The sequence below is a fragment of the Mobula birostris genome, chromosome 3, assembly GCF_030028105.1.
Source record: "Mobula birostris isolate sMobBir1 chromosome 3, sMobBir1.hap1, whole genome shotgun sequence".
In the NCBI taxonomy this organism is placed as follows: Eukaryota; Metazoa; Chordata; class Chondrichthyes; order Myliobatiformes; family Myliobatidae; genus Mobula; species Mobula birostris.
In genome coordinates this window covers 60,029,840-60,046,782 of record NC_092372.1, presented here as the reverse complement: position 1 = coordinate 60,046,782, position 16,943 = coordinate 60,029,840, and the positions used below count along the sequence as shown (strand labels likewise).

Below are 16,943 nucleotides of genomic sequence, written 5' to 3'. Positions count from 1 at the left end.
TGATTTCCCAAATGCTGTTCACACATTGTCCCTGACATTTCTGTTTGTGTGCTTTGATTCTGTGTCTTATAAATCCTTCAAACAATCCTGGGCTCTCTTGTATCATTTCCATAAAAGAAACTCATCAAAATAATTTGAAAAATATCAAAATATTCAAACCTACACTTAAACCAGAACTTAACCAATAATTTAAAGTTATGTTCCATTGACTCACTGTCTAATAAATACTTTTCCAAGAACAAGGGATCTTTTTAGTGGTTTGAATGTCCAATGACTATTAATGTTTTGGTGTTTGAAAGACTAATCACTCTAAAATTCTGTCTAACATTCAGTTTACTGTTAGATTTTAAACCCATCATTGCCCATCCTCTGGAAAGAGAGTTACCTAAGAAGCCTTGTACTCCTTAGAGATGGCCATAAATAGCCTCTGATGGAGCTCAGAGGACAATTTCTTTAAGCTCTGCCACTATTGAACCAGAATCAGAATCAGATTTATTATCACCGGCGTGTGACGTGAAATTTGTTAACTTAGCAACAGCAATTCAATGCAATACATAATAGAGAAGAAAAAATAATAATAAGTGAAATAGAATTAATAATAATAAGTAAATCAATTACAGTATACGTATATTGAATAGATTTTTAAAAAGTGCAAAAAACAGAAATACTGTTTTTAAACAAGTGTGAGGTAGTGTCCAAGGGTTCAATGTCCATTTAAGAATCGGATGCAGAGGGGAAGAAGTTGTTCTTGAATCGCTGAGTGTGTGCCTTCAGGCTTCTGTATCTCCTACCTGATGGTAACAGTGAGAAAAGGGCATGCCTTGGGTGCTGGAGGCCCTTAATAATGGACACTGCCTTTCTGAGACACCGCTCCCTGAAGATGTCCTGGGTACTTTGTAGGCTGGTACCCAAGATGGAGCTGACTAGATTTACAACCCTCTGCAGCTTCGTTTGGTCCTGTGCAGTAGCTCCCCCCCTCCCACCCACCCCATACCAGTGATGCAGCCTGTCAGAATGCTCTCCACGATACATCTATAGAAGTTTTTGAGTGTATTTGTTGACATACCAAATCTCTTCAAATTCCCAATGAAGTATAGCCACTGTCTTGCCTTCTTTATAACTACATTGATATGTTGGGATCAGGTTAGAACCTCAGAGATCTTGACACCCAGGAACTTGAAATTGCTCACTCTCTCCACTTCTGATCCCTCTATGAGGATTGGTTTGTGTTCCTTTGTCTTATCCTTCCTGAAGTTCACAATCAGCTCTTTCGTCTTACTGACGTTGAGTGCCAGGTTGTTGCTGCAACACCACTACACTAGTTGACATATCTCACTCCTGTATGCCCTCTTGTCACCACCTGAGATTCTACCAACAAAGGTTGTGTCATCGGCAAATTTATAGATGGTATTTGAGCTATGCCTAGCCACACAGTCATGTGTATACAGAGAGTAGAGTGGTGGGATAAGCACACACCCGTGAGGTGCACCAGTGTTGATTGTCAGCGAGGAGGATATATTGTCACCAATCTGCACAGATTTCTTCCGGTTAGGAAGTCGAGGATCCAATTGCAGAGGGAGATACAGAGGCCCAGGTTCTGCAACTTCTCAGTAAGGATTGCAGGAATGATGGTATTAAACGCTGAGCTATAGTTGATGAACAGCATCCTGACGTAGGTGTTTGTGTTGTCCAGGTGTGGAGAGCCATTGAGAATGAGCATTCATTCATCAGCCAGTTCCAATTTTGTTACTTCCTGACAATCTGTTTAGCAGTTTGTTTGCTTTTAAGCAGTATCCATGATGAATTAGCTGCAACATAAGAAATTGCAGAGTTTGCTAATTAAAAAATGTTCACTGAATATAGTCTGTGACTGTAGTTACAGAGGGTTCAGTGCCAGTAGAAACCATTTCCTTCCATTCTAATTCCAATCCTAGAGCTTTGTGGAAAGTTCATCATTTAACAATTCCTCTGTAAGGTGAGTGACAAGAGCCATGAAGATCTTGATAGGGTTTTCCCCTGAGAGTGAGGTCCCAGAAATGGCTTTGTTTTTTTTAAATTACTGTTGATTTTTTAAAAAATCAAAGTAATAAATATAATTTTTTTGGAATGACAGTCTTTTCCTGTTGATTTGCAGATTTACACTCTGAGTTGACTGTGGCTGCGGCAGTCTTGGTGCTGCTGGTGATCGTGATCATTTCCTTGATAGTACTTGTTGTAGTTTGGAAACAGGTAAGCTCTCAATTACTCTCCCTAGCTTAATTGCCAGTGAGGAGGATTTGACTTCTATCTAAAGACCCGTAATGGGGATAAAAATGTGAATAGTATAATTTTTGTCATAAAAAATAGGGATGTACAGCTCTGAAACAACGAACCTACCCCAATCCCTTTTGCCTGCATTAAGTCTGTATTTTCTATTCCTTGTCTATTAAGATAACTGTCTAAATGTCTTTTAACCATTGGTATTGTGTCTGACTCAGCCTCATCCTTTGGCAGTGAGTTTCAGATATCAACCATTCTCTCTGTAAAAAGCTTTCTCTTTAAGTTCCTTTTAAAACAGAAGAGATTCTGCAGATGCTGGAAATTCAGAACAACACACACAAAGTACAGGAGGAACTCAGCAGGTCAGGCAGCATCTATGGAAATGAATAAACAGTTGACATTTTGGCCTGAGACCCTTCTACAGGACTGGGAAGGAAGTGGGAAGACACCAGAATAATAAGATGGAGGAAGGAGAAGGAAGACTAGGTGAAGCCAGGTGGGTGGGAAAGGTAAAGGGCTGGAGAAGAAGAATCTGATAGGTGATGAGAGTGGACCATGGGAGAAAGGGAAGAAGGAGGGACACTAGGAGGAGGTGATAGGCAGGTGAGGAGAAGAGGTAAAAAGCCAGAGTGGGGAATAGAAGAAGAGGGAAGGGGGAAGGAAAACAAATTACTGGAAGGAGAAATTTATGTTCTTACCATCAGGGTGGAGGCTACCTTGATAGATATGACATGTTACTCCTCCACCCTGTGGCAAAAGAGAAGGCCCTGGACTAACATGTTGGAATGGGAATGGGGATAGAAATTAAAATAGTTAGCCACCAGGAAATTCCGCTCTAGGCAGATGGAGTGGAGGTGTTTGATAAAGCATTTTCCACAACTTACGTCACCAATGTAGAGGAGGCTGCATCGGGAGCACCGAATACAATAGATGACCCCAACAGGTGAAGTGTTGCCTCACCCGGAAGGACTGTTTGAGACCTTGAATGGAGATAAGGGAGGAGGTGAATGGCAGACTTAGCATTTCTGCTGTTTGCAGGGATAGGTGCTAGGAGGGAGATTACTATGGAGGGGTGAATGGATAAGGGTTTCACTGAGGGCACAATCCCTGTGGAAAGCAGAGAGTGGGTGGGGGGGAGGTGGTTTAGGTAAGGATGTGCTTGGTGGTAGGATCCCATTGAAGATGGTGGAAGTTGTGGAGAATGATATGTTGGATGTGGAAGCTCATTGCGTGGTAGGTGAGGACAAGTGGAACTCTATCCCTGTTAAGGAGGCAGGAATATGGGGTGAGGGCAGATGATGCCTTTTAAAACTCCTTCTCATGGTAAACCTATGTCCTATTGTTTCTGATATCTCTAGCATAGGAGAAAGATTCTCACTAGCTACACTATCTGCGCCTCTTATAAATTTATATATCTCTATCAGGTCACCCCTCAGCCATTCTCACTGTAAGGAAGACAAGCCCAGCCGATCCAATCTCTCCCCATAGTTAAAGCCCTTCAATCCAGGCAACATCCTAGTGAATGTCTTCTGGACTCTCTCCAGTGCAACCACACCCAGTCTGTAATGTGGTGACCAGAACAGCACACAATATTCCAAGTACAACCTAGTCAGTGCTTTGTAGATTTAAACATAATGGCTGGCTTTTATACCCAGTGTGCCAGATACGAAGGCAAATATATCTTCAGGAAAATCTGGAACTGAACCTCATTACTGCTCTGCCATTCACTGTATATATAGCTCCTACTTGACATCTCAAAGTGCATCATGTTGCACTTGGTGGGATTAAATTCCATCTGCCAATGCTCTGCTCAATGTTCCAGCTGATTAAAATCCGGTTGTATTGATAACCTTTTGTGACTGCAACAATACTTAATTTCAGATGTTGATGTGTGTTCTAAGCTCACTAGAGTTGCTTGTGATGGTCTTGCATTAAAGTAAATGCAGTTCAGGCTGCCAGCACTCTATGCTCCCTAACCTGCCTCTGTCTTATGTGATTCCTAATTTAATCCACACAGTTTGCATTCCCTCAATATGTAGTTATGTTTTAAAGGAATATTTTAATCCTATTCAAAGTGGCAATTCTTTAGATCATGATGGTGTCAATAAAATTAATGTGCGAAGTTTCTAAATCTTAACAGATTATTTAAGCATGTCTGCTTAAGGTAAAAAAACTTGTCTTACTTCAATAATAGGGAATGTAATTTATTGTTTTGTTTAGAAACCAAGGTATGAAATACGTTGGAGAGTCATTGAATCCATAAGTCCAGATGGCCATGAATATATTTATGTTGATCCCATGCAACTTCCCTATGATACAAGATGGGAGTTCCCTAGGGATGGACTTGTCCTTGGTAGGTACATGTTTGGAGGCATTCTGGTAAAAATGCTAAGTCCATTAGCTGTAAATTAGAATTTCCCAAATGTATGATAATTGGACTATTAAGAAAAAACACAAGAGTGTCAAAAATCTTTTTGCGAGAAGTACCCTTTTCACTTCTTTCAGTTTTGATTCAGTGGTAGCATTCTTTCAAGTTCAAATTCCATCTTGAGACTTAAGTTCAGAGTCCAAGCTAACATAGTTGAATGTGGCATTTTAGAATGTGATATTTAACCAAAGTCTCTGTTTGATCTCTGAAGTTGATAGAAAACATTAATTACCGTTATTTGAGTAAAAACAAGAGTGTTCTCCCCACAGTTCCTACCAATTTCTTAATCAGCATTATTGAATTAATCCATCTGGCCCTGATGTCATTGTTTTTTGACAGACCTTACTGTGCACAAGTTTGTTGTTGCTTTTCCTACATCATGTACTTCCCGAGCTGTAAAGAAGTTAGAGTATTCTGAGGCTGTTGAAATGTACTGCATGCATACAATTCCTTTTATCACAAGACAGTGCTCCTATAATTACTTGAAGTTATCAATGGTAAAGTGGAATTTTAAGAAACAACTGGTAATCTCCCAGTTTAATTGGCTCTATGGTACCCTTTGTAATAAACAAACCTACTTTATCCAGGTAGATGGAAACCACTGATGGTCTTCAAATGTTTACTTACGTATAAAGCAGACCATGGCATACGCCTGTATAGTTTTCAAAATAAATACATAAATGCATTTTGAAATCTCGAATGTAACTTGTTTGTTCTGACTTACTTTTCTGTTGCACTGTGACATGCGATTGTTCTGGTAATATTGGTCTTGGTTTGTTATTGTTACATGCATCAGGCTTGTCTGCATACTGTTTATACAGATCAAGTTATTACACAGTGCATGGAGCTAGAATAAGGTAAAACAACAACAATGCAGAATAAAGTGTGAAAGCAACCAAAAAAATGATAAAATGCAAGATCATAATGAGGTGGGCTGTTTAAGGCCAAGAGTCCAACTGATTGGCCAAGTGGCCAACTAATTGTACAAGGGGCCCATTGAAGAATCTGATACTTCTCATGTGGCATTAATTACCATGTACTTTGCGGTTTTTAAAGGGCGCATTCTTGGTTCTGGGGCATTTGGAAAGGTGGTTGAAGGAACTGCATATGGTTTAAGTCGCTCACAGCCTGTCATGAAAGTTGCAGTGAAAATGCTGAAGCGTGAGTACTCTTGTATTATAGCTCACACAGTCAAGCTTGGCCAAATAGTGAAAGGTATTTCAAATTTCTAAAGGTATAGTTGTATTGCTAGCATTGCAGATTTAATCCATTAGGATTGACTACATCAGCTACTTTCTTGTCAGGATGTTGAACTAGCCTGTTTTGACTTAACTTCAGCACTGGTTTTGGCCTGACAGCAATTTACTTGAAGAAATGCTGTGAATTTTTGCAGTAAATTTGGCATTTACTGATTGATATATGCAAAGCAAAACCGTTTTGTTTGTGGTGAATGTAATTATTTCATCGAAAATAGTTGCATGCTACTCAGATATTTTCAGTCATTATTTATGCCTCAAACAGATTATCACTGTTAAAATGGTTCAGAGTTACCTAATAACCTTCTCCAAGGTCCCTTAAAATTGTAATATGCAGTACAGTAAAAAGGACAGGTGGAATATATCAAATTCCTCATGACTATGGTAAGACTAGAGGCAGCAGTAACGTAACATCACCCAGCGTACTGTACATAGAATTGATAAAAACCTAGAAGCAGCCTAGATGTTGTGAATGGCCATATGATTTTGAATAAGCCATGATTTGTTTTTTCTAAAATATTATAAATACTTAAAAGTTATAAAAACCAAACTTAGTCTTTGCTTTGTCCTGTTTTCTGTGATATCACTCTGGAGAAACATTGTATCATTTCTTAATGCATGTATGCACCTCTAAATGACAATAAAAGAGGACTGAGTGTTCTCATAATTTAAAAAAATACCCTGCATACTGTTAGATGTTGTTTGAATTTAAATGTATGTAATGAATTTTGAATTTCATCATAGACAATGATGCTTTCCAAATATCAAATTATATCGATTACTATTTACTATATATTTTTACAGCAACTGCTCGTTCCAGTGAGAAGCAGGCTTTGATGTCAGAGCTGAAGATAATGACTCATCTCGGTCCACATTTAAATATTGTTAATCTGCTTGGGGCTTGTACAAAAGCAGGTGAGAATTCTTTCTGATTTTATTTGCCCTGCTTTTCCAATCCATTGTAGTTGGAACTGGTTAAAAAAATCTATAGGGTGGGAATGTTAAACATTGCAAAAGACTGAAGTACATGTTTAAATACTCTTTTCAAGCAATCCAGATGTTCACTGTTTAGCATAATGTTGAGGAAAATCTGTTTCATCCTGGTATGCAGCATGCTAATTTTATTTTTTTAACCAATAGGTCCCATTTACATCATTACTGAATACTGTTTCTATGGTGATCTGGTCAACTACCTGCATAAAAACAGGGACAGCTTTATAAGTCGATATTCAGAAAAAGGAAAGAAAGAAGTGGATATTTTTGGTATAAACCCTGCTGATGAAAGCACACGAAGGTGAATTCATTGTCTATAGTCTTTTATCATGTAACTATTGATTAAATGAATTTATCATCTTAGCAAAGTACTTTCTTTAAAAAATCTACAGTAGTGCTTGGTTCCGTTGCATGCAAGAGTGAGTCATTTAGACTTGGTGACATTCTTAGTAACAGTATCACCTTTATTGTAAACAACAGGAATTCTGCAGATGCTGTAAATTCGAGCAACACACATCAAAGTTGCTGGTGAACGCAGCAGGCCAGGCAGCATCTCTAGGAAGAGGTGGGTCCTGACGAAGGGTCTCAGCCTGAAACGTCGACTGTACCTTTTCCTAGAGATGCTGCCTGGCCTGCTGCGTTCACCAGCAACTTTGATGTATGACACCTTTATTGTAGCTTTCTTTTGAAAATACTAAATCAAGTTTATTGAGAAGCAAATAATGTGCATATCTAACATCTGTACTTAAGTGTTATTGAATGCAAACTGATTAGAACTTAATTCAATAGTCTTTTTCAAATATATTAACTAAATATTATTTAAATAGCAGTTTGGCTCAGCTAAGTCTAGAGGTTTAATGCCTTTGGCACAATTTCTGGAGTTCATTATACAAGCTAAGTAGAATTTGTTCAGTTCTCAAGGAGTCATGATGATGAATGTGATAATATTTGACAAAGTTACTTGGCAAAGTTTATCTGCTTGTCTAGTGGTTTAAATGGATATTTCTGGTACCGTTATTCTACTCAATCCACTACAACTAGTCCAATTAAAAAGTAAATCAAACAATTTTTCCTTGTGTATATTTCATATCCGTGCCTTTCAAAAATACCCATAGCAATGAAAGAGATCATAACTTGAAAGACAGAGTAAGTGGAATGAAGACTTACTGAGGGGCAGCCTAGTCTTGGCAATTGTGTTCGCAGTGATTCAACTGAAGAAAATTTGCCAGCATTTTAAATATTCTGTGGCCTTGCACAGTACATTTTGTGGTACTGGGGAAAACCAATTCCACCTCCAGAACTGCAGCTAGAACAACGTCCATTCAACATCTGCGTATAGGCAAACATCCTTCAGTTATTTATGCAGAGTTCCTGCAGTTAAATTATGATTTTCAGACCACATCTCTAGTGAAAGTTGCTTGTACACTGAACATTAATGCCATCCTATTGTTTCTACAGTTATGTGATCCTGTCTTTTGAGAGCAATGGGGACTATATGGATATGAAACAAGCAGAAAGCACCCAGTATGTGCCAATGTTGGAAAGGAAATCCAGCTTCAAGTACACTGACATCCAGCAGCACATGTATGATCATCCACCATCACAGAAAAAGAAGTCCTTGACAGGTAAGAGACAGCTTTTGTTCTCCTGTATTCAGTGATACTCAAAGCAAGGTAAATCTGTGAAATGCATAGGAATAGGCGAGACTGAAATTAGTAATGTCTTCTGAATTCATGTTAATCATTCAATAGAAATGACCTTCCCTAAAAATATAAGAAATACAGTAGCATTTTGGTGTTTTGATGCAGGTGAATCTTTTATACTTACTTGGATTTTTCTCTTAAATTTATTAGATTTTCATTTATGTAGCCTCTTTGGTGTGGTAAAATGTCCAAAGGCACTTTACAGGAGCACTATCAAACTAATATTGACATTGTGACACATAAGGAAGTACTAGGGTAGATCCCCACCCTCCCTCACACTCTTTCCCCATTGGTGGATGTGCCAGGACATTGTTAAGTTCTTGGCTCTTTGAAAAATGCTCCTTTTGAGGGGAATCTCATTGAAACCTATCACATATTGAAAGGCCTAGTCAGCGTGGGTGTGGAGAGGATGTTTCCTACAGTGGGTGAGTGAAGGACTAGCGGGCACTGCCTCAGAACAGAGGGGTGTCCTTTAGAACAGAGATGAGGGGGAACTTCTTTAGTCATTGGGAAGTGAATCTGAGGAATTCATTGCTGGAGAAGGCTGTGGAGGCCAAGTCTTTGGGTATATTTAAAGCAGAGGTTGATAGGTTACTGATTAGTCAGGGTGTCAAAGGTTACGGGAAGAATTCAGGAGAATAGAATGAAGAGGGGTAATAAATCAGCCACGATGGAATGGCGGAGAGGACTTGATGGGCTGAATGGCCTAATTTTGCTCCTATGTTTTATGGTCTTTAATATTTACAACAAATAATATAATCTTCAATATTTTTTATAAACATAGGCAGTAGGAATAATGCTCCATATCTTCTCCCTACTTTGTTTAAAAATGTAAAATGTGAAAAGTATGATTGTATTATTGCAAACAGTATCTTCATAATGTAAACAGAGGAAAGCCCACAAATGCTGGAAATCCAAAGCAACACATAAAATGCTGGAGAACTCAGCGGGTCAGGCAGTATCTATGGAAATGAATAGAAGCTGACTGACCGACTGAGTTCCTCCAGTAATTTGTGTGTGTTGCTTCATAATATAGTTTTCAGGTCATTAATTTGACATTTTCTTTTTTGCTAAAGTAAACTCTGTTCAAGATTTTGTTTTATGGAGCATATCCCACATAAATAGAAATGTGGCTTGTTATTTCTGGACTTAAATTCTGAATTTTTTGATAATGAAGATGGAGGATGTCATTGCAGGGGAATGACATGATCTCTTTATGTGAAGTAAATAGTGCCAGAATAAAGAATTCTTATGTGAGATATGTCATTAAATGAAAACAAAAATTTTCTCTGTCACCTCTAGTATAGAGTCTCTCCCACTGCAGTAAATGACATTTGCCAGAAGTGAGTATATGGCTCTTCTGAATGAGATAGCCAATTAGTGCTGAATTGAGTGTGGCTTCATACTGGAAGTTCATGCTCATTGCCCACTTGTAACTATGATACAGAATGCCTGAATTCATTACATTGAGGGCACATAATGCCACCAAATGAAGGAGTTTGGGTTAAATTTGAATCCAGTTCCAAAAATTAAAGCTCCTTCTTCAAAATCACCACTGTGGACAGTTTTCCTTCTATTCACTTCCATTTCTTTATTTAGAATTATTTATGATGATGCAGCAAACTGTTGCTCATGCTGTACAGTTAACATTTACCATTCATCCGGCAGAAACAACAGAATCTTGGAATCCCCTTTTGGATGACAGTTCAGAGGGGCTTTCTTTCATGGATCTAATCAGCTTTACCTTTCAAGTTGCACAAGGAATGGAGTTTCTGGCTTCTAAAAATGTAAGTGTTTATTTCATTGCCAGCTTGGACATCGTGATCCACAGATGCGCTTGTGTAACTTTGGTACACTGTCTAATATGATCTGGTGACACATTGTGGTGAAGACTCAGCTTTTCTTTTCTCTTTTTACACAGTGTGTGCATCGTGATTTGGCAGCACGTAATGTTCTTCTGGCTCAAGGAAAGATTGTCAAGATCTGTGACTTTGGCCTGGCACGAGACATCATGCATGATTCCAACTATGTTTCTAAAGGCAATGTAAGTGGCAGAAGATTGATCTTATATCTGTCTATATATATCCAAGAAGAATTCTGTGACCGGAACAAAAGAAATATTCAAACACACTCAGCTACTAGATCAGTCATTGAGAAAAACTATTGTGCTGTAATTAGACATAGTGGCCTGAAGCACTGAAACAGGCCTGTGCTGATCATCAGATCCTCATCTGTATTCATCCCATTTTGCCCATAATCACTATGCCTCAGAATCTTAAGTGCTGGTCAAGATACTTCTTAGAGGCTGTGTTTCAAGATTCTGACCAGCCTCTGGTTGCATTAAATACCAGTATAAAAACTTAAACGTTTAATTATTTCATTTTAATTCACAATTCTGACAATGTACAGTATATCATTTAGGTGTCTTACTAGTAATACTTATCTCAGTTTAATGATTATCACTTTTAAATCAATACAGCTCTTTTCAATTTACATTTTTAGACATTCCTACCAGTGAAGTGGATGGCTCCTGAGAGCATATTTGACAACTTGTACACTACTCTGAGTGATGTCTGGTCCTATGGCATTCTTCTTTGGGAAATATTCTCTTTGGGTAGGTGCAAAGACTCTATACAATGTTGTATCAAATAGTCTCTTGAACTAACCCAATTTATTTTGAATTGATGACTGTCTGATGGAATAATATTCTGTGTGTAATCCATGTTTTTGGGAGTAGTATTTTTGGAGGGTATTACATGCTGCTTTTCACTCTTATATCAATAATTCCTAATGAAACACATTGGATCAGGATTGCATGCTTAAATTAAATGTGACATTTTTGAAGGGCACTTGACAAGGCCACAGATATATTTGCTCGTGTTCTCAGTGCAGATAATGATTATTAGGGTTGGCAGTGAGGATAGTGCATACTGGACATCCAACTCCAACTGCTGAGTGCTATCATAGTCACATACTGCTGGTCTAACTGAGAACTTGTAGTAAAGACCAAAGTTTGAATCCAGGACATTAGGTCATTGCTAACTATATCTTCAATGTATCCCAGGATATTTTCATTATAAATAAACCATGCTATTGCTCTACAACCATTCTCATTGATCTGATTAATGTAATCAGATCACTATCAGCCTATATTACCCTACAATATTGTTATCAGTGGATTGCTGACATTTTTAGTTAAAGAATGAAGTCATTTCAAAATAGCTGGTGAATGATACATGATTTATTTTAAATACATCTGAACTTCAAATGAAACTAAGTAACTAGCACAGTGAAGTTCACTATAATTGTTTGAATTTCTGTTCGGTACAAATTTGTGTCACCACAGTAGAGCAGCAGTCAGTGTGACACTATGACAGCTTGGGGCGTCAGAGGTTAGAGTTTCATTCCGGTGTCATCTGCAAGGAGTCTGTACATCCTCCCCATAGAATATGTGGGTTTTCCCCAGCTGCTCAGTCCAAAGGCATATCCGGTAGGTAAATTGGTCGTTGTAAGTTGACCTGTGATTGGGTTAGGGTTACATTGGTGTTGTCAGCGTTGGCTGGGATGGAGTGGCTCAGAGTTCAAAGTACATTTATTATCAAAGTATGTATACTATGTACAATCTTGAGATTGACACACAAAATGCTGGAGGAACTCAGCAGGCCAGACAACATCTATGGAAAAGAGTACAGTTGACATTTCGGGCTGAAAGCCTTCCACAGGACTTGAGATTCGTTTCTTTACAGGCAGCCACTAAACAAAGAAACTCAATAGAACACATTAAAAAAGAAGACCGTCAGACACCCAATGTGCAAAAAAAAAACAGATTGTGTAAAGAATAAAGAAAGCAAATAACATTCAGAACTGAATTTCACAGACATCCCACCCCTCCCGGAAGTTCCAGGAGTCTCTCGCATCTTGATAGTGGCTCCCTGATGCCCGCAAATTATATACAATATCCCAGAAATCGATTTTTTTGAGAGCGAGCGAGAAAGCGTGAGAGCGAGAGAGAGAGAGCACGAGAGTGAGAGAGAGAGAGAGCAAGAGAGAGTGCGAGAGAGAGCAAGAGAGAGCGAGAGAGAGAGCAAGCGTGAGAGCGCCATGGCAGAGTGTTCCAAAAAAAGAAAATATAAAACATACGTCACCCCAGACTACACTAAAGTGTACCTCTGCCTAATAGGGGTCAAAAATAACGACAGTGTTGCTCGCTGCACTGTTTGTAACAGTGACTTTTCTATTGCCCATGGTGGGTTAAGACTGTAAAAGACATGTTCAAGTGAGTTTAACAGGTGTCATTCATTCATTAGCATAGCTAACATTATTTAAACTAGCTGGCAAGCTGCTAAGGAGCTACTCTATTGCAGATGTCCCACCTCTCCCGGAAGTTCCAGGAGTCTCCCGCAAATTGATGGTGCTACCTCCCTGAAATGAGTTTTTGCAGGGTGGGATGTCTGCGTTCATGAGAATGAGTCCGCAGTCACGAAGCTGTCCAGGACCCCATTAGTTGCAGGACATGGCCTCAGTTCAGTGCAGAGATGAGCAAACTTTGTGGAGCAGTGAGCTGAACCAGCCCTTCCCTTGCCTCTGGCCCAAAAACCCTGACCTTTTCGATCTGTCCCAGCGCATAGACTGCCCAAACCTCGGGTCATTCCTCGCTCTCAGACCCAGCCCCTGCCTGGGGCCCACCACTTCAATTCAGCCCATACCCAACATCTTTAATTCAGCCTGGCACTTAAATTGTTAAAACCTTGCTTGGATCCAGGCCCTGCCGCTTTGAAATGCTCTCGGGCCTGGGCCTCACCACCTCGATTAGGCCTGTACCCGACCTTTCCAATTCAAGCACCATGCTTGAATTGATCACTTCTTGCTCTCGGTCCCTGCTGCCTCGACTGCACCTTGCCTCCACTCGCTCTGCCTCGGTTCTGCTGCATCGAGTCACTCCAGCAATGGCCAAACACTGGCTCATTCCCTGCTGCCAGGCCTGGGCCCCACTGCTCAATTCGGCCTGTACACACCATGCTGCAACCGCTCTGCACCTTTGAGACTTCAGTTCATACCCCAAAAATGCCAAGTTCAAAAGCTCAACTCCAAAAGGGAAGTTACAGGCTATAGATTGCAGTGATCATTTACCAGAAAAGTGTGATTAATAAAGTAGTTAGTGGTTTTGTTTATTTTGTTTGCTATCAGCAAGTAGTCACTGTGCTTCACCAGGGCCATCTTACCTGTATCGCTAAAGTAAATGAAATAAAAACTAGATTTTTCCAGCTTAATTGATCCTGTAATAGTCAATCCCATGATGATTTTTTTTGACTTACCATGAGTGGCAAAGACCAAGTTTTTCTATGATCTTGGGTCTGCTTGAAGTTTCATTGCTACTCTGATGTTGTGTATGAACTGCTTTGTGAGTACTGCGTAAAGAAGTTCAGCTCATTTCTCATTCTTTCTAAGTGGGTTATTTTCTCTATTTCAGGTGGTACACCATATCCAGGAATGATGGTTGACTCCAACTTTTATAATAAGATCAAGAGTGGGTACAGGATGACAAAACCAGAACATGCTTCTTCAGATGTGTATGTTTGCAGCTGATGTGCTGTGGCTTCCAGCTTCTACAGAAATTATTTTTGAATAAGTATTCCAAGTCTTGTATCAGACAGCTAAACTCTTGCTTCCTGTTTCAATCTTCCTCCATGTAGCTATGACCTGATGGTGAAATGCTGGAACAGTGAGCCTGAGAAAAGGCCTTCCTTTACACGCCTGGCTGAAATTATTGGTGGTTTATTACCAGAAGCCTACAAGAAGGTAAGCCCTTTTTGCACTATTGACAACAGCAGAATTTTAATGCATAGTTGGTGCAGTAATCAGTAAAGAAAGTACTTCAGATTCAGTATTCTTAAAATGAAATATTGCTCACCAGATCACAAGTAAGAAATGGATAGGGAAGGCCACGCAGAGCTTATTAACATTTTCAGAAATGCTATCAAGCCTCTTCCTTCTGATATTCCATGTGGAAGTAATTTCCTACACAAGCAAAGCCGTCCTGTAACATGCCCTACTATTGCCATTTAGTGGTAGAATTGTACCTCCAGATTCCGTCTTTGCAGTTCCAGCTTTGTAAGTGCTGTGGTTCTATGGTAGTTTGCAAACTGATAATTTATTTGTGATAATGCAGAATAAAGAATTCACTTATGAGCTAATTTCATATCTTCTGTTCTTTGAGTTATATAGATCATGTCAAATTTCCAAAAGTTTGCCAATTAGGGATAAAGACAAGTGCAACTACCTCTATCCACCCCATTGAATATGAAAACAATATATAATGGTAATGTGTCCAAGCAGATAGAATACTGCACAACAGGATTAATGATGCTATATAATAGACATCAGTGATGCCAAGTTTAGATTGGCTTAACCAAGCTACCGAAGCCTGGCAGGCTCCAACCATGAAAACATATGTAACATGGAAACCATGGTAGCAGGCCCTCCAGTCCACTAAGTTTGTGCTGACAATCAAGAACTTGTCTACACAAATCGTATTTTATTCTCCACACATTCTCAATGTACTTGACTGAAATTCACTGTCAGAGGGAGTACATGCAAACTCTACATAGACAACTTGGAGGACAGATTCTGGATCACAAGGGCTGTCAGTCAGCAGTTCCACTAGCTGCTGCCCATGTGTTTCAGGTTATGATTGAATCAGCTTGAAAAACATCCTCAGGCTTGGTAGGGTTCAGCATAGCCGTGGTTGGATCAGGTCAGATTTTAATTTTGTTCCCAAAGAGATCGCTAATCTGGACACCACAGAACGCAATAGCTCTTTTTTGATGTTGTTCTCTATGATATTGTTGGACATCTCCCATGAATAGGTTAATAGAAGGACTGATAATTTATATGCTGCCCTTCATTTCAAGAATTTACTATCAATGAAGTGGTTTTGAAATGCTACTGTAAGAAACAAAGGAGTTAATTTGAGCACAGTCTCACAAAGTGACAATCTGACAACATCATTTATTTTGGTGATGTCGATTGGGGAATGAATATTGCAGGGATAATTTATCTTCTCCCCTTCAAAGTATTGCTGTAGGATCTTTTATGTCTACCTCAGAATTAGTGTATTTCTTTGGAAAACTGGCAACTCAAGTGTTATCCTAAGTTTTGGGGTTCAGATCTTCTGGAGTTGAATTTACCCAGAACCATATGACAGTGAGGCGGGCATGCTACCATCAGAACATATTGACATTTGCTGCAGAAGCTCATTCTAAACTTCCTATTCAAATCTTCTAATTAGTTTTTCTTTGTAACTGAACAGAGCTACAAGCAGATGAATGATGATTTTCTGAAGAGTGACCATCCAGCTGTTGCTCGCATGCGGGCAGAATCCACCGATCCTTATATTGGAGTTAACTACAACAATGAAAATAAAAAGAAAGACCGGGAGAGTGGATTTGATGAGCAACGGTTAAGTGCTGACAGTGGCTACATCATCCCACTGCCTGATATTGACCCAGTCACAGACAATGACCCTAGTTCTTCAAGGAACCGCCATAGGTAAATCTACCTTGAGGTGCAACATGTTCAGTAAAATCCTTGTATGGTTAAATCTATTGGATGTGGGCCTCTAGCGATTATGTAATTAGTTTAGAAGTCTAAAAGTTCAGATTAATAATCGTGGCATGAATTCAAGTTCCCCAATGTCAGTGAGGGAAGCTAAATACAATGAATGTAATAAATCTGGAATTAATTAGATCGTGTACCAGTGGCTATTAAACTACTGGAGTGTCTCCAAAATAACAGTTATCCAATTAGGTAAAATACCTGCTGTCCTTACATTATCAAGCCTACATGAACATGGTTGATTCTTAGTTGAAATGGTTTGCTAAGCTCTTGTTCAATAGAGTGTAGATGTTTAAGAAAACAGCCTACCTACCACATGGGGGATTTGGGATTGGGGATTACAGTTTGCCATCTCAAGTGGTGCATTCTTTCCATGAATGAAAGGTCAATCAATTGGAACACTTTCTCATTGTTAATATTGCTTCCTTCACCAGACTTAGTAACACCTCACAGGTTGGTAAAGGACAACAAGCAGAAAATTATCCCCTATTTGAGGTATTAGAAAAGAATTTAGTTTTCTAAAGTGCTCTATATGTACTGAATTGGACTAAGCGCAATAGTAGATTATTAACATGAATAGGCAATACTTGGTAGCTTAGTTAGTGATGCCGACGTGAAGAATGAAAAAAATAATATAGGATAAAGAGAATTAAAAGTTGTGCATCCTGCCAAGTAACATTCCAAAAAGAC

The 16,943-nt window shown here is 39.2% G+C and overlaps 1 protein-coding gene across 5 annotated transcripts in view; it reads left to right on the top strand.

The window, feature by feature from the left end:
* Nucleotides 1–16,943, top strand: part of pdgfra (platelet-derived growth factor receptor, alpha polypeptide) — a 50,594-nt gene that overhangs the window by 28,527 nt on the left and 5,124 nt on the right. For all 5 annotated transcript variants that reach the window (XM_072252704.1, XM_072252700.1, XM_072252701.1 and 2 more), the window contains 12 exons: nt 2,135–2,229; nt 4,480–4,612; nt 5,744–5,848; nt 6,748–6,858; nt 7,084–7,237; nt 8,395–8,561; nt 10,308–10,426; nt 10,561–10,683; nt 11,142–11,253; nt 14,110–14,209; nt 14,333–14,438; nt 15,949–16,187. In XM_072252704.1, coding sequence (XP_072108805.1) covers nt 2,135–2,229; nt 4,480–4,612; nt 5,744–5,848; nt 6,748–6,858; nt 7,084–7,237; nt 8,395–8,561; nt 10,308–10,426; nt 10,561–10,683; nt 11,142–11,253; nt 14,110–14,209; nt 14,333–14,438; nt 15,949–16,187 — 1,564 coding nt within the window. The remainder of the gene's footprint in view (nt 1–2,134; nt 2,230–4,479; nt 4,613–5,743; nt 5,849–6,747; nt 6,859–7,083; nt 7,238–8,394; nt 8,562–10,307; nt 10,427–10,560; nt 10,684–11,141; nt 11,254–14,109; nt 14,210–14,332; nt 14,439–15,948; nt 16,188–16,943) is intronic.